At 46.0% G+C, this 21,545-nt stretch overlaps 1 protein-coding gene across 1 annotated transcript in view; it reads right to left on the bottom strand.

The window, feature by feature from the left end:
• LOC8029804 overlaps positions 1-19,010 on the bottom strand; it is a 48,026-nt gene extending 29,016 nt beyond the window's left edge. Inside the window, exons 1-5 of the mRNA XM_040503821.2 lie at positions 18,939-19,010; positions 18,681-18,836; positions 14,422-14,789; positions 2,710-2,935; positions 1,060-1,371 (exon numbers count right to left, since the gene is read on the bottom strand). Coding sequence (XP_040359755.1) covers positions 1,060-1,371; positions 2,710-2,935; positions 14,422-14,789; positions 18,681-18,836; positions 18,939-19,010 — 1,134 coding nt within the window. The remainder of the gene's footprint in view (positions 1-1,059; positions 1,372-2,709; positions 2,936-14,421; positions 14,790-18,680; positions 18,837-18,938) is intronic.
• Positions 19,011-21,545: the final 2,535 nt, after the last annotated feature.

Below are 21,545 nucleotides of genomic sequence, written 5' to 3'. Positions count from 1 at the left end.
GCTAAACTCTCCCAATATACGGCTCTGATCTCCCATCGTTTGAAGCGCCATCTGGATTTTCGTTTCAAAGTGGGTGTTCCAAGTACGATAAAGCGCCATCGCGCTCAGCTTCAAAACAAATGCTTTACATATTAGCCCTTTGAAACGCTCAACTTCCCGACGAAAAGAGCTTCCGGAGGGGGTGACAAGCGCGACCGTTGAAGACGCCGGTCACAGTGATGGACCGGTCGCTATGCAGACGGGGACCGCCAAGAAAGCTCCGGCAAAGACCGAGAGAACGGTGAGAACCGTTGACACGATTTCGTGGGAATTTCGACCCTAACCCAGAACGTGTGCCCCACGTTCGCAGTGTCGACTCATGTTTCAGAAAACTTTTCTCGTCAATGTCTCCATTTCTGGCTCAGTAAACGCACTACTTGAAACTCCCTATTTCCACCAATCTCTTAAAATTATCCATTCACGGGCTTTCAGCTTCATCCAAAAACAAAAAATGCTTGCGCCGTGGTGCGCGGCTTTTCAAGGTCATCTCGGTTTCAGTTTACTTCGCACGATTATCACAGAGGAAATATGCGGCGTGACGGAGGCAACGCTTTCGTCGCTCCACCTTGGCTCCCGCCAGCTCCTCCCATTGAACAAACCCTGGCACTGCCGACACACCAGCGGCCACTGTGGTAGAAAAAATTGGGTTGTCTGTATGTTTATACAGCCTAGAACTTGGTCTGCCTCAACGGGCGACGAGTCTCCCAGCTGTAGATGAGCAATTTAGCCAGTGCAGTATGAACGCTAGCCTAAGGTCTTTAACGTGCATCACGCAGTAGTGATACACAACCGGACGCCGGTACGATGCTGATCCAGATCGAAACAGGCAGGGGCGGAGATTGAACCCAGGATTCCATTGTGATAGCCTTGGCACTGAGTGCGCACTCTAGCTTCTACGGCATGCGTTTTGCACCACCAAATTCGTTTTTCTCGGCAAGAATAAGTAACAATGACCCAAAATGGCAATGACGGCACACGCAAGTGATGTATGCCCGTTTCTGAAAGACGTGTGGCTCCTACCTGCAACGCGATCCTGTCCACGTCCTGGAACACGGCCATGGACGGTATCATCTCCCGCTTCTTGCAGGGCGGCGGTCGAGCAGCGAACTCGGGCGCTTCGTCGGTCACCAGGTCGTTGACGGTCTGCACGCCGGTCTCCCGGCGCGGGACCTTCGAAGACGTCCTCCGCGTCCTGGTACGTAGCCTCGTCCGGGGTCTGGGTTCCGAGTCCATGTCGTCGAGGATCTGAGCGATGCTATCCGAGAGTCGACCCTCTTCGGCAAGGTTCTTGCCGATGTGCGTCATCGGGGACGTCAGCTCGTCGTCCGAAAACTCCTGAGGGAGAAAAACCTCTATAGCAGCACCGCCTTGGCTAGGAGGCCGTAGTGCTAAATTTTCAACGTAACCTAAAAAAAAAAAATGCGGAGCCCTGTAAGGACACGAGTTTTGCGCCACCGTTCGGCTGAGGCTCGTGTGCAATCAGTGATGACACGTGTCTTAGCCGAACGCCGACGCGGAACGGCCTTCTTATCTTGAAGGTGTGGTACGTCGTCATTGACAAGGTGATACAGGCAGGGAGGCCTTTCAGTTGTCCCGCCCCCAGCGCCAAATTTCTGCTGTCGATAACATTCCGCTATCGTCCGAGCCTCAAGCGGGCACGTTCAGCCAGAGCACGAAGGAAGGCAACGAACGCGTGCTGGGGTCAGGCATCTGAAAGAGATGTCCTGCCGTTCTGATGCTGCCGCTGATAATAATTAGTGTATTAAAAAATGCATTGAAATCGGCTACATCTTTGTCATTTATTTATTTTTTTAGGTACCCCAACCTTAGCTTGCTCCAACTAGTTTAAAAAGTGAGGCAATGCTGGTTTTCCTTTTTCTTTTATGAACGCAGAGGATCGATCGGGGGACTGAGATGACAGAATAACGGGTCTACGTTTTGCGGTTTAAATTCTAAACTGTAGGTTTTTGTTTTCGTCCTAGAACAGTAGTTTTTATATTCGTCTTTCCCTTCAGAATAAGCGTGGGAATGTAACAAGCAATGAGAACTAAACACAGAGGAGAACTCAACGGCCGTCTTGAACGCCAACTTGTCGTAATCGTCATTCTTTTATTATCATCCAACCAGTCGCATAGGATGTTTCTTTATTTGGTTATTGACTCGTAAACGTCCATGAGGCATTCTGGTTCTACAAACGAGCCAAGACATTGCTATTGATGTATTTTTTGTGAGCTCTTTGCATGAATTAATTTGGCTAGGGATCAGGTGATCACTCACGTGAAAAAACGCTTTATAAGTTAATCGTCTGCATGCTGTGATAAATTTGTGCACAGCGTTATAGCACGCTGCGTGCACAGCCCAGATTTATTTCCCGAAATAAAGGTGGTGCGTCTTAATACAGGGTGCTTCAAACTACCCTAGCTGTATTATTGTCAACGTACCTCCTGGTGTTTTCAAGTACCCCAGCTGTACTATCCTCAACGTACGTGCCAAACTTTAAAAGGAACCTTCTGGAACCCTCAAAATGGTTGCTGAAATTTTACTCAAAGACAGCTTCTTCTCTGCTTAGACTCAGCGAGAAAAAAAAGGATGTTCCCGTGGAGAATCCATGAGGTTTTCCTTGGCAAGTTTCGGCCACCAGCTTCTACTAGCTTCATGTCCTGTCCGAACCTCGTGGTGCTCGTTGCCTGGCGCCGCGTTGGCGGCGGGCGCCCTGGTCACTGGATCGGTCTGCGACTCGATGTCCGAGGTCGGCATGCGCGATAGCAGCGCGCCCAGGTCCGGCTCGGACACATCGGGAGGTAGCCCCATCGGCCGATGCAGGGAAGCCCCGCCGCCGCTCCTCGCCCCCGGCCTCGAAGCCGGGGCCGTGCCGGCGCGCTCGGTCTGCGTCCACCTGCACTTTCAAGGGGACTCAGTGGTAGTGCATATGGCGCCTCCTGCACGCCGCCATCTTTGTCTCTTCAGATGTGGGATCTTTCTGCGTCATTTGACGTCATGATGGCGCTTAAGAAGAGGACAAACAGGAGACTAGACAACACAGAGCGCTACTTCAACTGTTTATTTTGAAAAAAAAAAAAAGGGGGTGGGGGGGGGGGGGGGGGGACATATATACACTCAAACCGCTACACCTCAACCAATTCGAGGCCTCACCGTCGCTCGCAAAAACGCTATCTCTTTGTCTAACAGGTCAATGGAGGCAACGTTGACACATTGCGCTCCAGACTGTTTTATCAAGTCCGCTTCTATTATTTCCCTGACCGTTTTATCCTTGTGTCTGGCTGGTCACTCACAGCCTAGGGCGTGGATTATTATGTTCACGTTTCCCGCTTTGTGATTGGTTCTTCCACGTTGCCAATGCCTAATGCCGCAACCTGATTGGCTGCTGAACGATAATCAGATGCTCGGGACTCGCCACGTTCTATATTACTCGAGATACCAGCGAGATATGGCGCCTTCTGTGTGCAGCCATGTTTATTTCAATCTTGATTTGCTTTTTAAAGTACAGTTAAAATGTAAATCCAGCATAACCATATACTGGCTCGTGCGCGGGACGCAACAGATTCCTCTGCATTTTTATTTTTTATTAGTGAATTATGAATCTTGCACTAGAGCGCGCCACTGCAAAAATAAACGGAATTTCTAGCTCCAGACAGTTATTGTTACCGTCTATTCCACTAATTCATTAAACAGCAGTAATGCATCAGGTATGTTGCATTTCCGTACTACTTAAGTCACGTCGTTAACTACAATTCAACTTATCGAAGCAAACCGATTTTCTAGGAGAACTCTTTACTCTGTCCAAGTATCGACGTTTTTGGCAACTTTTTTTTTCCTTATTTTGGGTGATTTTATCTCGAGCAACTCTTCAGGTAACCCGTTAAAAATCTTGGGCACATAACGATTTCATCTGGCCTTTCCATATTTTGTATAAATAAATGGTCCAAAAAAGTTTCTATTCGGTCATAATGTTCTTCCGTTGGCATTTTACACTTCGTTTGTTGTTGAAAAAATGTTTTATTATAATATCATATTTCATCTGCTCTTTAAAACACAACATTCCTAGTTCCTTATGCACATAGCATTGCAGATCATTACTGCCGAACGGTTATAACGAAGTCGGTTATAACGAAATGGTGGCTACGGCGAAGTAATCACGATTTCCCATCCCCGTTTGCACTGTTGAAGTCACGTGACGTCGATTCCCCGCTAAATTTAGCGGGGAATTGAATTTTTGTTGAGGTCACGTCGCGTCAAATTTTTTCGCTGAATTTAAAGGGGCCCTGCAAGGACTTTTTACTGTTTTTTTTAATTTGCACCGAACCTGAGCGCACTGAACGTAGTAACTTAGTGAAACTTTTCTTTTCGCGAAATTCGCTTTATTTTAAAAGTTAGAGGCAATTTAGAATTACAAAAACAAGCAAAAAATAATCTCCTTCATGACGTCGTAGGCCCTGGCTTGAGTAGCCGTGAACTAGAGGAGGAATAGTGAGCTCATCAAGCGCTCACGGCCACCGCACTCCGTGTCGACGGCGCCAGAGGGCGCCACTAACGCATGTTTTGGATAGGCTGTATGCAGCGGGCAGCCAAAGCGGCTTTCATTGCGTTCGCTGCGCGATTAAACACTAATTCGGCATGACACTTCATTGGCCACAAACGACAGCAAACACGGGGTAAAGATCAGTTCAGAATGGGAGCCACTTCGCGCTGCCATACCGCGAAACGGCCAAACCGCAAGACAAAGCCTCTCGCCGAAGGCCTTCGGAACGCTCGGAACCGGTCGGATCCTCCTGTCCAGACGACTGCAGCGCCACCGCGTACATCCGGGATTTTTCCGTGTCGGCGCCTTATCCCACTACTCCTTTCTAGTATGCGCCGCCTTTTCCACCGCTTGGCGGCGGGTATGTTGACGGGTCATTCCTTGTTTCCGTACTTTATAAACTGCATTTCTTTCTTTTTTTCATCTATAATAGTGAACAAAAACTACTTTCATAAATAATTGAAACGGTTCGCGTCACTTATATTTTGTATTTCGACCAAAAAGAAATTTTTAGTGGCTCTGACTAGTAGTAAGCCCAGGACAAAAGACGTCACATTTTGCGTGCTTTCGGTACCGCGGGTCGCCCTCGTCGGTGGAGGAGGTTTCCGTGCCGTCCGGTTAAAATATGGCGCACTGATATTTAGCTACTCTTTCCGTGCCCGCTGGCTTGCCCGAACCCCAAGAGACGTGGAAACCGCATAAAAGGTAGACGCTTAAATATGATTGCAGGGCCCCTTTAAAACTCGGGGAGGGCCATTACCCTCTTTTTTATCTAGCCTACAAGCTAGCTTACAGTGTTATAATTGTGTTTACTGTTCTATCGTTTTTTTTTTTTTTGTTCTATACTAACCCCCTTGTATAATGCCCCACGGGCCCTCAAGGAAAATAAATGATGATGATGATGATGCGGGGTGGAGGGTATGAAGGAGGAGGGGAGGGTACGAAGGAGCGGAATAGGGAAGTACGCTGAAGGAGTAGGGGAGGGTATGGAGAAGGAGGAGAGGAAGGTAAGGAGGAGGAGGAGGAAGGCATGCGGAGGAAGATGGGACAGGAGAAGGAGGAAAGGAGGATCAATAAAGCTTGGGTTTGGGCGAGTTGGTTTTTATTATTTTTTGTTCTCGCTGAAAAAACAGGAGAGTTCGTGATTTTGGACAAAGAAATGTACGGAAAGAAAGCAGCGGAAGCCTTTCTAATGAACTCCTAAGAACTAAAAGAAACCAATGAGAAGCGTTTGCATAAAGCACGAACACAGGTGGCAAGGCGCTGTGCAGAACTAGGGCTAGTCAAGGTCGCAAAAGAAGTTAAAGGCAGCGAAATACTGAGCATGAACCCGTTCTTTTCGGTGAAAACCTATAAGGATGGTAATCCATTCCGGATTATTGAAGAAGATTGAGGCACGTGGCAACGACTGATTGCCAGGGAACTACAAAAACACCTTTCCCTACTGCTGCTGGACGACCCGTTCCTTGTACACAACTCGGAAGAAGTGGTTCCATTCTTGAAAGACACGATTCCCATTTCTTGCTTCTCAGTGGATGTCAAGGACTTGTTCTACAACGTTCCACATGAAGGAGTCCTAGGAGCGGTGGAAGAGTGCACTGATGCCCACGGCAGCATACGATTCCAAAACCAGTTTGGGATGAGCACAGGGGACTTCCTGGATGTCGTTCGGACATATTTACATTCCCTGCTCGTCAGGTTTGAAGGCCGAGTTACAAGCAAAAAGACGGCATCTGTATTGGATTGTGCATAGCACCAGCGCTATGTGACTTGACTTGTGCCTGACAAGGGGTAACCGCAGACTTCGCCCTTTTTAGAACATATAGGTGTTGTAAAGTGTTTCGGATACGTTGATGATTTTTTGCTGTTTTCCGAAGCACAAATTAACAGACACTATCAGAGAAAAGGTCATGAGCCGGGTCAGGAAATTGCATGGCGGACTGGATTTCACGTATAAACTTCCAGATGGCGGTTGCTTGCAGTTTTTGGGTGTCAACCTGACCATCGGGGAAGCGCACACATGTTGGATGTAGAAGACAAACGGAGAGAAGAGAATTTTACCTTATGACCCCACCCACACTAAGATAGTTAAGAAAAGTGTCGCCTCAGGGTGCTTATCGCAGGCCATAAGATGCTAGATTGACCGTTTAGAAGCAAGTGGCTACCCACAAATACTGGTGATAAGGTAGCCGAAAAATATATAAACGAACTGAAAGGCAACGGCAAAACCATGAGCAGGTCGGTGGAAAAGAAACCCGTTGTAGTTCTGCTTTACATCCACAACATCTCGCACAGGCTTAAAAAGATCGCATCAAAACACAACATCCGTGTAGCGTTATCTGCCCCTCTTAAGCTCAAAGGGTTGTGTAACATGGTCAATAAATCGGGAGATCACGCGGGGGGTCAAGCGAGGTGTCAAGTACGACACCGGTTCCAGTTTGTGGAACGCGTTGAGGGCATGGTGCACAAAATACCTTTATCATGCGGAAAATCTTACATAGGTCAAGCGGGCAGGTGCTTAAATGAGAGGCTACGGGAGCACAAGTACTCGTATGAGCAGTTGCAAGCTCCAGGGAATCTCGCAGCACATTGCGCTAGATGTGTCTGTGATGCGTTATTTGAAGAAACATCTATCTTAGAAAGATCGAGTGAAAGGACGAAACGAGAAATTATGAGAGGCCTTTTTCATGACGTCAAGAAAGCACGAAACATGCGTTAGTGAACCGTCGGTTTCTCTTAATAAAACGAAAAAAAATAGACTTGCTAAAAATAGATGCCGTAGCATGATGGGTAGTGGACACGTGCATTGGCCGCCGCAGTCAAGATCTGAACGAAAGACGTGTTTACACTTGCATGACTGCGTCAGATCTGATTATGTATTTTCCTATTTTATCCTTTCAATGTGTTTTCTTTCAGCCATGCTTGTTTGAAGGGAAAAATAAATCAGTTCTTAGTTGCGCCTTTCATGTGTGATCCTTCTTCGTTCTAAATTGCAAACTTTAGCAGCGCAGAACAAAAGAATAAGGAAAAGAGGTGAGGAGGAGGAGTGGAGGAGAGCGGGAGTAGGTGAAGGGGCGGGGAGAACGAGGAGCAGGAAGGAGGGGAGGAAAAGGATGAGGGAAAGAGGAAAGGATACGGAGGAGGGGCATACCTTCCACTTCCTGCCCTCCCATCCTCCTCCTCAAGAGCTGCGCTCCAATTTCGCCTTGCAGAGAATTGTAAATGTCTTTCTTTCTTCTATTTTCACTTCATCTATCTTTCTATTTTGGTAATGGTAAGTGTTGCAACTTTTCCATCTGGCTCGAACGGCTGGGACTACGTTCTTACGGAGTTTGAGCCCTCCGTGATGTCTAATTTATTTTTGCGGTGCAAAAAACTGGGTTCGGTTTTCTCGCGGACCTCCTGTATATCATTAGTAGTATGAATCGAGGGACCAGATATCGCATATGATACATCTGCGCCATTTATTATCCTTAATTTATGTAAGAATTTGTTCCGCATGAATATCCCGTTTAATGTGTTTGTCTATGTGCACGCCTATACTTCGTTTCACCTTATGTCCGAGCGCGGACGATGTTATGAGCCGAAGAGCGAATCAAACAGTGCAAAAAGCGCAACGTCATGGCGCTCTCTCTGCGCTTGATAGGACTAGCCGGCGGAGGAGCACGCATAGAGAAACGGCGATTACCAGCTGCAGACAGCACGCCATGACGTTGTGTTTCTTTCGCTGTTTGATTGGCTCTACGGCTCATAACATCGGCCGCGCTCGGACCTAAGCTGAAAAGAAGTATAGGTATTTCCCATTATCAGCTTATTTCAGCGGAACGCGTGAGCAATTATTTGAATTCTGCTCGTGCATATTTATTGGTAATTCAGTTGGGATTTTGTTTTCTCGTGTCTCTGAAGCATAATACTTGTGTTTTAGGAAAATTTACAGCGATTTGATTTTTTCGGTACCATTCTATTAATTTATATATGTCTTCTTGCAGCGCATTTAAAGGGGCAGTGCAACGATTTTAATGTTGAAAGAATTGGCAGTTTGCATTTTTTATATTGTTTATGCAAGCCCAAGTGACCAAAAACGCGTCACCTTTCCCCGAAAAACTCCTATTCTGCTGCGTAATCGCAAAGCAAATATACGAATTATTTTCCGATCTGCAGCCGCCTGTCGGGGTTACGGAAACTAAAAAGACAACGTCTCGGGGGGATACGCTGAAGTCAACAAAACCTGTCCCCCACCGCTGCTACATTCGCCGTCAGCCCCGTGGCGAATCGTCCTTTTTGTCGATCGCTCGCCGCGACCTTCGACAATGCTAATCCTTTAAAAGTCGACATTTACGGAGGAAGCGGCTGGGGTCTCTGAAGAGAGGACCCAAGGGAAAACTGCTCAAATCCCCAGAGTACGTCACTCGAAAGTTGACGTGGAGAGAGGCACTTAGACCTTCGATTTGTTCCATTTTTTTTTTTTTTTTTTTTTTTGTCTTAAATAAGAACTAGCGCTCGCAAGAAAATAAGCTTTTCGGCTTTTCGTTCCATAGGTGCCGCAGATAAATTTCCGCAGTTAATTCGGCAAAGTTTGAAAATTATTGCACAGCACCTTTAAATTTATTTCTTAATTGATTGTGCATATACAATTATTGTATCGTCTGCAAATTGAAAGAGCCCACTTTTTAATTTGACTTGGGCTATATCGTTACCTTATAAATTAAAATTTAGTGGACCGAGTACTGTACCTTGGGGTACTCGCAGCTTGACTTTGCCTTTTTCTGCTATCTTGTGAGCCTAGTCGTACCATCAGCTAGATGTCAAAGAGGTAATTCTGGAATAAGTAATATCTCTCTCCTCGAAAGCCAATACTTTGTAATCTATCTAGTAATATATTATGGTTTATTGCTTCAAAGGCCCTACTAACGCCTATATATAGAGCTAGAACATATATTTACTTCTCCTCATATTTCCAATGACATAGTCAAAAAAAACTCTTCCAACAGGTCACTGGTTTCTATGTGCTCCCTGAACCCCTATTACGTTCTAGTTAATAGGTTATATTTTGAAATATAGTTCCGAAGTATTTTATTAATATATCTATCCACTAAGCTGTGTGCTCGGTCTGTGTCTACCCGTGGTTTCAAGGGAAAACCAGTGGTACTGCATGGCACCTGGAACGTTCCTCCAATATACCTTTTTTTCCTCATGCGTACGTCCTTGCCCTGACCGTGATTCCCGCTGTTGCTATTCTCGGAGGGCACCGTCCCACAAGACCAGAATTGCCAGCTCCTATTCATGCGCAAATTTCGGCTTTTTCGACTGTAATTTTTTTTTTTTTTTTTTAGCTTTGGTAGTCTGGGACATGAAAAGCAGTAAAAGCAGCAATGTATACAACGGCACGATGCCGATGGAATCTTACTGGCGGTGGCACGTTGGGCGGCCCTTCCTTTGTAGTTCGCTGAAGGCCCCTCAGCAAACGCTCGTCACTCAAAAAAAGAAAAAGGGTTGTTGTTCTTAAAGGGGCCCACCAACACTTTTTTGACCGGTTTGAAGTTGGCGCTGAAACGGAGCTCCATGAAAGCAGGAACACCGAGGAAAAAAAATATTACAGAAATTCGCAATATTTTGTGAGTTATTAGAAAACTAAATATTGCAGAAAACAACTTTAAATAAGCAAAACATTGCGCTTCATGGCGTAAAATGAAACAGTTTAGCGATTGGAGCAAAGCGGTTGGCCAATTGGAGCAAAGCATCGGCCCGGGCGATTGGAGCAAAGCGTCGGCCCGGTCGGCTCGTCGGCCATTAGGCCTAGCTGCAACCATCGTAGCTTTGGGATCGGGTTGCCATCATCGATGAATTTACCGGGATTATCGGATTTTGAGTGCGGAGCTGGGCGTCGCGCCGTACGAGGACACTCCACGCATGCGCCGCGACGCGTCTCTGCCGCAGTCCGCTTCGACTGCCGCGGAAGACTCGTCTCCCGCAACTCCGCCACCGGAGCCACCTCGGCGAGTAGGAGCTACAAACTGGTGAGCGGTCCCGTTGGGCAAAAGCTGGATCCCGTCGCCGCACTTCACTCGAACAGTGAAAAGTCTGTCACAGCATTAAAAGAAAATAAGGGTTCCCCTCGCTCCTCTTACTGCTTTTAGTTGACCGGGACCGGGGGCACACAAGTGAAAATACGATGCGCCTTGACTACACGGATCACTTGTCGTCTGCTCGCGATGGTACGTCGCGGACGCCGCTGGGAGGCGCGCATGAGCGACAAGGCGTTGTTTTCGCCCTTTTTGAACTTTACTTTGCAACTTTATTAGCTCTATAAAAATGACTTGTTAGAGAAATAATGACGGTTAACGTGTGATATACTTTATTTCGCTTCAAAATTCCTGGGACGGCTGTCGCCAATCACGAAACCCAGAGAATGTGACGTATAGTGAAAGGAAGCGCCGTTATGCGCGCGCATTCGGCACCTCGCGACGCCACCATCGGTGGAGGTGTTTCCGAGTTGTCAAATTAAAATATGATGCGCTAATATTTTCAAACTCTTTCGTTGTCCACTGGGTTTCCGGGACCACTAGCGTGTAGAAACCGCAAAAAAAAGTCGACGCTCAAATACTGTTGGAGGGCCCCTTTAATACTGTGCGGCGAGCAAGTCGCACCAAAACGCGTCTTATCGCTCATGGGAGGGGAGCTCGCCTACGGGAGGAGGCGCGGTGAGAAGGAGTGATCACGTTTGCGATGAATATTCGCCCTCACATCTGTTTGCTCTCCGTGGCTACGGACATTCTATGGAGCAGACGGCATCTCGGCCATGGGTTCCTCGTTCGCTGTTGTGCTCCCGCAAGTTAGTCGACAAAAACAACGTACCCTTTTGCTTGTTCAGTTATATCAGGTTACCCCCCCCCCCCCCCCCCCCCCCCCCATCGCCAAGGGCATTATTGCAAGGGGTAGGGGTGGGTACAGTACGGTATCCACCTTCTGTACTCATCCTCTCCCCTCATATACTAAATCCTCCTTTGCAAAAAAAAAAAAACATTTAAAAAAATTTGTTAAAAGGAGAAAAAAAAATGCTAAGACAGCTATTGCTACAACAAGCAGACGACACCGGCGTTCGCCTTCCGGCACCCGAACGCTCGACCCTGAGCCACCGCTCACGAGCAAGAGACGGTCTTGTTTCTTCTGACTGGAGGGATACTGTGTTTACAAACAGGCAGCAAGCCTTTCCTTCTACCCACTATCCTTCCAGATGGAGCTCGGCGCTCTAACGTCCCTGTACCCGCTGTGCAGAAAGCAGGTGAACTCGCTCGCCGAATAGTGCACTGTACCTCGCATGGAAAGCAAGAGAAATGCTGGTACCTATGGTCGGCTACACCTATATTTTTCTAATGTCTAAAAACAAAAACACGCATAGTTTGCAACGTTTTTGCGTGCCCAAAATATTGCTGTTTCTAAAAAAAAAAATAATAATAAACGTGTTTTCAGGTGTGCAAAGCGTGCTTTGGGCTTTGCGCACGATTCGTGGGCGTTCAGCAAACCACATCCCTTCTAGTCTCGATGCTCCGGAACTAACAGTCGGGTTTTTACATGTGTAAACACACAAGCTGCAACACCGAACCTAGTCGTGTGTGTGTGGCCTCAGTCTTTCCCCGCCGTTCTGCCGCGTTGAGCCACCCAACTGCGTCACTCCAATGGCGCCAAAAAGTGGGCCTTCTGTCACGTCCGCATCAAGCTCTTCATTAGCGGTCGGGAGCAGAGGTGCATGCTCGCCATTAGTATGCATGCCCAGCTCGCCGTTTCGCCGCATTGTTGATCGCTGTACAAAGAAGCCAGCTACAACACACAAAGCGCACCAAAAAAAAAAGAACGTTCAGTGAGCGGAGCGCTGCATTATTCATTAAAGCCGGCATGCAATCGTCTGTGCTAGTAATCACCGTCGTTACGCGCCGAACGAAACATCGCCGTTATAATTCGAAGCTTTCGATGTAGGCGCAACGTTACGTGTTTGCGTGTTGTGTGCGTATGTGCGCGTGCGTGCGCGTGCTGTGTGTGTATCTATGCGTATTTGTGCGTGTGCGTAGGTGTGCATAGGTGTGTCCGTGCGCGTGCGTGGGATAGCGTGCGTACGTGTGTGCACGTGCGCGCGTGTGAGTGTGTATGTGCATGTGTGTACGCGTGTGTGCGTATCTTGGTGTGTGTGCATGTGAGTGTGTGTGTATCTTTGGGCTTGCTTGCGAGTGTGTGTGTGTGTGCGTGCGTGCCTCTCTAGAGAAGCGGTTTGCTTACGTTTTTTTTTTTATTTTTTTATTTTTTTTACGTAACTAGCTCGTTTGTATACGTGCACGGTGGGCTTGAAGTCGTTATTTTGAGCGATAGTAGAGACCTTGATCGCTGTCCTCTTTACCCACGGTACGCAGTTTCGATTTCGAATCGCCCCGAGTTCCCGAAAGTGTGGCGGCTTTTCATTATGTTGAAAGGGGGAGGAGCAGGGAGAAGGGACGTTTGGAACTACGGACGCGTGTTACTGCACTCCGAGCGCGTAAGCTGACAGTGCGGTAGAAGTTATAGGCGTTCGTTAGACCAGTAATACGTTTACCTTTCATCGCGTGATTTCGCTCCTTCCCATCCCCATTCGTTCACAGAAAGTCGAGTCAGGTGGTTAAAGGGAGGCGGTTCATTGGTCAGGCTAACGAGTAGTTTCCACTGCACTGTGGTGCGCAGATTTTAGTGTTACGACCAACATTACGAAGAGAGGAAATGAGGGGCAACAAAGTGAAGTGGTAAGAATGTTTTTTTCTTGATTCACGTCATTTTTTATTGTAGAGAACCGGGTAAAATGTAGATTGCCGTATTTGACTGATAGATACCGTTTTAATTAAACGCTTTGTTGCGGTACGTTCGATTACAGTGTCCGTTTTCTTTTGTCTAATAATAACAAAAGATCTAGAGGGTGTCGTTAATTGCACTCCGGTTATTGTTTGTTACAGTGAGGCATCTGGAATCTGTATGAAGCGGTTTATTGTTTTTTTATAATATAATTTTTAACATAAACTTTGCATCCCCTACCACACAGTGTCCTTATTTGAGGTACGTTAATATTTTACTAGCCGCATACCGCGTATAGAGATAGAACTAACACGTGAGTTCAAGGAGCGGGAAGAATAATTTCCGTGGTGAACATTAAAAAAAATAATGGATATTTTCCCCCTCTTTGTAAAGTTTTAGTGATATTATCTAATACCTCAATAACAAGGCAGTATAGCAAACAAAAAACTAAATTAGTGCAATATTGGCGTCACGAGACGTATTTTTAGTTAGGAGCCATTGCGAAATCTTGCGCCCTCGACCCGAAACAGAAAAACAAATGTTTCAGAATAGCTCCAATAGCTACTGAAGTCTCCAAAAATAGTTTTACAGTGCTTATGTTGTATTCTGTATACCATAAAGAAAGGTGGTAAAAACATTTTCCACAATATTTAGGTAGTGAAACTAAATTTTGTAGCGTCGCCTCTCGGGACGACTTTTTGAAGTAGAAGCAAGTTTCGGAAACCCTTTTCACTCGAAGTGTGTCCCTCATCATATATATTGCGGTAACAATTTTGTAATTCAGTGCATGTTCGTTTCATGATATATGTGCACAATCCAGGCCCTTAAATATAGTTTAATCTCTCCCGGAGTGATTCCAAAACATCATAATCTGAACGCCGTAGCTACTCGCCTGCATACTTTCTCCTCCGAAACGTTATTTCATTTGACATCAACGTACTGCGAGATCAAAGCTTGTGTCAAGATCGCTCCTAACTAAAACGTACTTCTCGCGACGTGGGGATCTCCCTTCAAGAAAGCCTCCGTCTCACCTGCTGCTCCTGCCGCAGCCCGCCTGCACCCCGATCTCGCTGGTGGCCACGCTCCGGGGCGTCATGTCGATGTCCAGGTGGATCTTCTTGGTGAGCAGCATGATCCGCTGCTCGGCGTCCTCCAGCATCCTCCGCTTGGCGTCGTGACTGTTCATCTCGGAAGCGCCGTTGGGCTCGGCGCCCGAGGAGGTCACAAGGAGCGGGTCCGGCTGGACCGCTTCGTGGGACGCGCTGGACAGTTCGCCGCGGTCGCCCAGGCCTTCGTCCTCGTCGTCCTCTTCGCCCAGGGAGAGGTCGAGGTCGTCGGTGCCGGGAACGTAGACGTCGGTCTGGGTGACGCGGTCGCGCTGCTCGCACTTGTGTTCCACCTGTCGGCGACAGACGCTTATATAAAAGAGTAAAACTATACTCCGTTCTCACTTTCAAGTGCGACCGCAGTGGACGATACGATGGATCCGATCGAGCAGAGCTAGAAGTCCATCGTAGCGGCACTCGTTGTATTGAAAGATCTGCTATCACCACCTAAACCAATCACAAAAAAACGCAAGGCCGCGGTCTAATTACTGTGCGTGATTTTTGTAGTCGGCGTTAGCAAACGCACAAGAAAGACGAGCGCCGTGACGACGCACTTTTGGTGCTTCCTTATTGGCTCGATCGGATAGTGTATAACGTCTGCTTTCGGACTAGGGAAGCAGAGGTCCTCGAAGAAAACAAGTTGGAGGAGAGAATTCTAGCGTATTTTTTGTCCCGTGAATTTTTGTAATGACCTGAAAGCAAATACGCGTATTCTGTCTTTTGAAAGTGCTTGGAGCGAATGGTCATGTTTCTTGTAACGGCTTTTAAACGGGAACCCATTCCCGGTATCTTATGCTCGGCATACTGTTGCGTGACCAGTGTTCTCCTACATAAAGCAAAGAGTAGACTCTTCGTATACCGTACGTTAGAGCTCTACACTACTAGCGGGAGCGTCTGTCATCACGTTGAGCACACACTGAGCTGGCTACCACCAGACCAGAAACCCGCAGCGTGTGCGACATACGGAAAGTTTCTAGTGAAATTTGGCATCCCGGTCCCTTCGTGAAACGCTGTTTCACGGGGGAAGACAATAATTTATATTTCAACGCGCTCACTTTTCTTGTCAAAACCGCTTCACGCACGAACACGCCGACGACAACCATGCGGTGACAGCAGTATTGAGGCACCAAGGCCGACGGTCCTTGCAACCGTCTCCGCGCCACCGCCACCGCCGCCACCGCCGCCGCCCCTCTCCTCTGGTTCTTCGTTCGCTCGCCAGAGAGCGAGCGGTGGGCTGGAGTTGCGTCTAGAGTTGCGAATAGACCTCTTTCTGGTGTTCAGTAGTTTACTGCTTTGTGCGCTTCAAGTACAGGATGATTGCTGTTTTTTGTTGTTGTTGTTGTTTGTCTTTTTAGGTGCGGTTTTCGTAGATCGTTTTTGCCGTCGCGCAACGCTCTCGGCAAGCTGCTACAAAATCAAAAACTTGACAGACGAGGCTAGCAGAGCGCGTGCGAATTCCCACGGCAGTAGCGATGTGGGGAAAAGAGTGAACGAAACGCCCTTTTTATTTCGAAATGCTCATGAGATCAAGTGGCACCTTGGAAATTTTCAAATATTGCAATCGCTCCTGTAAAATATTAGCTTAACTCTCGTTGTGTGGCAAAATTTTTAGAATTTTTGTTTATATTCTTACTTTCTTCTTGTTGTGCGGCAGGGGAGGCATGTCAAGTTAATGATTGATAGTTAATTTTGTCTTTAATATACGCGAAAAATTACCGTAATGGAGGTTCAAAACCGAAGGACAGTGAAAGACAAGAATACCTCAGATCGCCCTCCTCGCTCGTTAGCGTACATACAAATATGTTTCATCGACAAATACTAAGCCTTGAGAAAAGTTTGAATAGGAGCGGCAACTTCATTAGAACACAGACGTTTCGACAAGAGCCTTCCCATGTTCCAATCATGAGGGAAGTCTTTTCCCGAAACACTTATGCTATATAAAGTCTCCCTTGCTGTTCAGATTTCCCTCAGCATTTAACTCCTGTGACAAATAAATTCAACCTGTATGGTCTGCATAGAGCGTCGTAGACGCTTTTTGTCTCCTTTATGATAACGGTGCTTAAACTCGTCTTAGACTGGTGTGTTTAACGTGTCCTCAAAAGCTATCCCTCGATTTCGGCCTGATGACGTAACAAAAGTGCCACGATATTGTCTGTCGCAACCCTGGCGGTGGCACAACAGTGTGGGTGGAAGCGGCAGACACTTGTGTTGCTGCAGGTCACAATGCAGCCAGACAGCCGACGCAAACCAAAGCAGACACAACGTAGGACGCAGCGACGACAGCGATCCCTCGCGTTCGCTGACCTTTCTCGCCAGAATTTCTACAACCAACCGCCAGGATCGTGAAATCCGTCACTGTGACATGCCGGCTTTATCGGAGCCAATTCGTTGCAACTGTGGGATAACTTTCGATGAATAGACAGTAAACACATCCGTCGAAGACGCGCGTTCCAGCACCGTATCTGGGGAAACGAGTACAACAATATCTCGAGGTCCCCGTTAATATGAATACCCCGCTCTATAGGTACCGGTTTCAGACACGAACAGGGTAAATTAAATACATACATTTTTTGGGGTTGTTATGGATAGCTCACATTATGGTCGCTTTTTGTAAGGGGGAATGGAGGTTGCAACGTTTTAACGAGATATCTTTTATCCTGATGTGCAGTACGTCTGCCCTATAACACGTCTGCAACAAACATATAATGCCTTTTCTGTTGACAGAGACATTTTTGATTTTAGTGTTTATATTTAAGACTTTTGGACACCGTTCTGCTGCCCAGGCCACTAGGTTGTTGGCAGACGGTAAATAAAATGATCTATCTATCTATCTATCTATCTATCTATCTATCTATCTATCTATCTATCTATCTATCTATCTATCTATCTATCTACCTATCTATCTATCTATCTATCTATCTATCTATCTATCTATCTATCTATCTATCTATCTATCTATCTATCTATCTATCTATCTATCTATCTATCTATCTATCTATCCATCCATCTATCTATCTATATATATATATATATTGTAGCGGCGTGCTAAGGCGCGTGCCGGGAACCACCGAAGACGACGACGAAGCGCGTGCAGACGGCGCGTGACACACTTCTAATCTGGTCTAATTTGGCTATGGACGTCCTTTTGTAAATTAAAAACGTAACATTTGGTGTCAGAAGTGGGATTCCCGGCATTTTTCCTGACGGCCCAAGAAATCATTTTACAAGGCGCAAGGACATTCTCCGCGCGAGTGTCAGCACCTCGTTGAGTGGCGCGGCCCTGCCTGGATTACCACCAACCAGACCAGCTTCCTTCGCCATGTTCCATCACTGAAGCAACGCTAGCCGACTGTCACGGTCTCCCGGGAGCCCACGCCACAAAAGCGCGTAAGTGCGCGCTAGGCTTCAATTGTTTACGGACAAGTTGTGGCAGTTTTGCGGTTGAAAGCATTCACGAAAAATCATGGTGTCTCCTGTATTAGGCATTGCCGATGCATATCGTTGTCGGTGTTAACTTTTCAAAAGGCGCAAATGCGCTGTGAACTTAGGCACCGACATCTTCTGTGCCGGCATAAGATTTGTTCTCTGACATGTCGCCAGGGGTGACAATAAGTGAACCACTTGACCCCTCTGGTATCCGGACTCGTCGCATCAATCTTCCAAAAGCGCTAACGTGCTGGACTTTGGTGCTGCAGGCGGACTGTGAGGTCGGCCTGAACTTTAGAGTGTGTGCAAATGAGCACGAAGTTTCATGTCAAGAATCTGCATGCTGAAAGGACTTCACTCAAGATAAACTTTTCGAAACAAACAAGTTCAAGCAAACTGTCTAACACCACAGCAATGGGGCGAGGTTGTGTAGCAGGAAAACGATCCAAAGATCATCTCTTCAAGAAAACAAGTCCTTAGGGGGAATAGTGTAGCGGCGTGCTAAGGCGCGTGCCGGGAACCACCGAAGACGACGACGAGGCGCGTGCAGACGGCGCGTGACACACTTCTAATCTGGTCTAATTTGGCTATGGACGTCCTTTTGTAAATTAAAAACGTAACAATATCTTATCTGTCTATCTTATCTATCTAACTATGTATCTTATCTATCTATTTATCTATCTATCTATCTATCAATCTATCTAATGGATCTATCTATCTATTTATCTATCTATCTAATCTATCTATCTCCTCTTTACCTGGACCTGGGCATCGACGTGGTGGTCTGCATGGGCAGTGGGGGTCGACCTCTTGGACGCGTCCTGGATCCAGGCACCTTGGGGTCCGAACCCACGCTTGGGCCGCGAGCTGATGGCGCCAACCTTACTTACCCCGCACCCCATCGTATAGACGACCTGTGGATAAGAGCAAAGCGAACGTACATGAGACGTGTCGTTGATCCCAGATCAATTGTTGTCGAGAGCCGTATTTGTTGCACCTCCACTCCTCAAACCGACCTTCTGTACAATGATTCGTTTCGGATTAGTTGAATTTAAGTGAATTGAATTGAATAGTTTTTTATTTGCCATCGTAATGAAGGTGGCCACCAGGCAGCACCCCAAAGAAACGCTTAATTTTGGCTTAAGTTTGACAATCCTAGGGAAATGGGCTGGGCCTATAACGTTTTGTTGTTAGGTGTTAGTTACGGCAAATGTACTTTGACCCTAACTAGCCAAAAACTTGCTCTCTGCCTTGTTTCTTTGTTCGTTAGATAATTACAAAATGTGCCAGACAAGAGCCAAGAATGCCACTTGACAACCGAACAAACAAAATTGAAACCTACTTCAGGCATTTGCTCTGGAATTGAGGTAAAAAACGCCTGATGGAAACTGAAGAACCGGTGCAGTGAAGGTTAGCTATGGCACTTATTTGTCAATTTAGGACCAAAATTAACATTATGGTTGAAGAGTATCAAGTGTGGTCCTACCTTGGCTTCATTGGGCTTTGCTGCCAGGACCCTAGCCGGCGAATAAAGCTAAAACTTTAATCCAAAGAATTGTTTAGAAAATACGACAAAATTAGCAATTTCTTTTTTTTTTTTTTTTCTTCATTTGTTTTGCGGATTTTAATCCGCAGAGGGGGCAGAGATAAAGGCATGTTGCCTGACAGCGCCTCTGCCTCCTGCAGTTCATTTAGCGGAAATAGCATTTCAAAGAAGTCATAGCGATAATAAATAACAAGACAGCCATCGCCATAAAAACAAATAGAAACAATTATTATATAAATATCTGAAAACACATGAAATACAATGACTCAACTCAAACAACTACACAAGCGGCACAGCTTGAACAATGCAAGGCGATATGCTTATCATAAACCAGAAGTAAAATAAAATTAAAATAAAGATAAAGACAAAAATAGACACCTGTTTTTTTACATATCTAATAAACATTTCTAAACAAGGATTTATAAAAGAAAGCGGAAACAAGCTAAATCAAAACAAAAAATCAGGCTACAAAGCCAAAATTGAGAATTCCAAAGTTTCGTATACGTTACGCTTCATTGAAAATAAATATAAATAGATATGCATGCCTTAAATAGATGAAAATGCGATATCACTGCAAACCAAAGCTCCTCTGCAGTCTCGTTTGAACTTTGGAAAAGGGGAAGTGAAATTAACATCAATGCCAGGGGAATTTAATAATTTAGTACTCATGTACGATAAACTTTGCCTGCCATAATTTGTTTGTATGCTTGGGATCCTACGTTTCGGGTCTCGTAATGTGTAGACTCTAGAAGGAGGTGTCTGTGTCAAATAGAGGTTGTTTTTGTAGATCCATCGTGCAGAAAAAACAGTCGTCCCGAATACCCCCAAAAATGGTATCTACTGTAAACGACTTAATTTTCGCAAAGACCTAATTTTCGCGAATTTCGCGAATCGACTACAATTCGCAAAAAATACGTCCCGCGAACAATATCTGTAAAATTAAGACCTATATTTAGATCCCACCGTGTCGCGAAAATTAGAACCCGCGAATTATTCCAAAAATTTAGCTTTTACCTAAATTGCGAAATATAGAGCCCGCGAAAAACAAGGCGTTTACAGTGTATATATATAGATATTTATACATTTTTGGGGGGATTTAAAACATATAAGAATTTAGCCAGCATACATATATACAGGGTGTTTCAGAGAACATAGGCCAAATCGCTTCTGCGAAAGCTACTCATCGCAACAAAAAGAAGGTTTGTGGCGTTTTGGTCCAGGGCCAGGGGCCCATTTAGAAAAATTATTAAACTCCGGGATAATTAAGTTGTTAATTATTTTTGCGTAATTAACTTTTTTTTAATATTGTGTTTAAGGGCATGGTTTAAATTAGAAAATTGCTCAGTATCATCGAAAAACACTAAATCAACAAATTGCAGAACGATAGAAGGCACGCGAAGCAGTTTACGGCTTTCAAAAAAACCGCACAAAATTGAAAGCTTTTTAAGTTTCGGTTCGCTATCGGAGCGCATCTCAGCCCCAGCGGCACCGCGCCCCGTGGAAAGATAGTGCAACCAACCTCTGTTGCGTCGCGCGATGGCAGCGCATTGTCAATATTATTGCGATGACAGCATTGTCAATGTTATTGGGACCATAACCACGCATTAAAATAGCGTGTACACTGATACAAAACAAAACAAAAAACTGCGCAAGCAAAGAAACTAGTTCTGTTCTATTTGGATGGCGTGGCGGGTCAATAAACGGGGCATGTATCAGATACCAAACAATGCAATCAAAGCAAACCAAAGTGGACACAGCGAGCCAAAAGTATGTAACTCTATGCTGGGGCCCGGTAACATCGCGTGCGTGCGGAACAAAACAACAACCGCCAATCTGAGCCAAGTGGAAATGAGGACGATACCACAAACGGTTGCTCGCCGACAATCGGGAGTGGTTTGTATCCGCCAATACTCTTTTGCGCAAATTGTATAAATCGTCTCAAGGTGAATTTAAGATGCATTATTTTTTGTTCTGCTTCCTTTTTCTTTCTTTCTTTTTTCCTATCCAGGGTTGTGGGTCATTTAGCTCTATTATTATCGCTTTTTGCTCCGCAAATCGTACCCGGCCTTCCTCAATC

The sequence above is a fragment of the Ixodes scapularis genome, unplaced genomic scaffold (assembly GCF_016920785.2).
Source record: "Ixodes scapularis isolate PalLabHiFi unplaced genomic scaffold, ASM1692078v2 PGA_scaffold7__128_contigs__length_106722199, whole genome shotgun sequence".
Lineage (NCBI taxonomy): Eukaryota > Metazoa > Arthropoda > Arachnida > Ixodida > Ixodidae > Ixodes > Ixodes scapularis.
The sequence above is the reverse complement of the archived record's forward strand: the minus strand, read 5'-3'. Positions and strand labels throughout refer to the sequence as shown.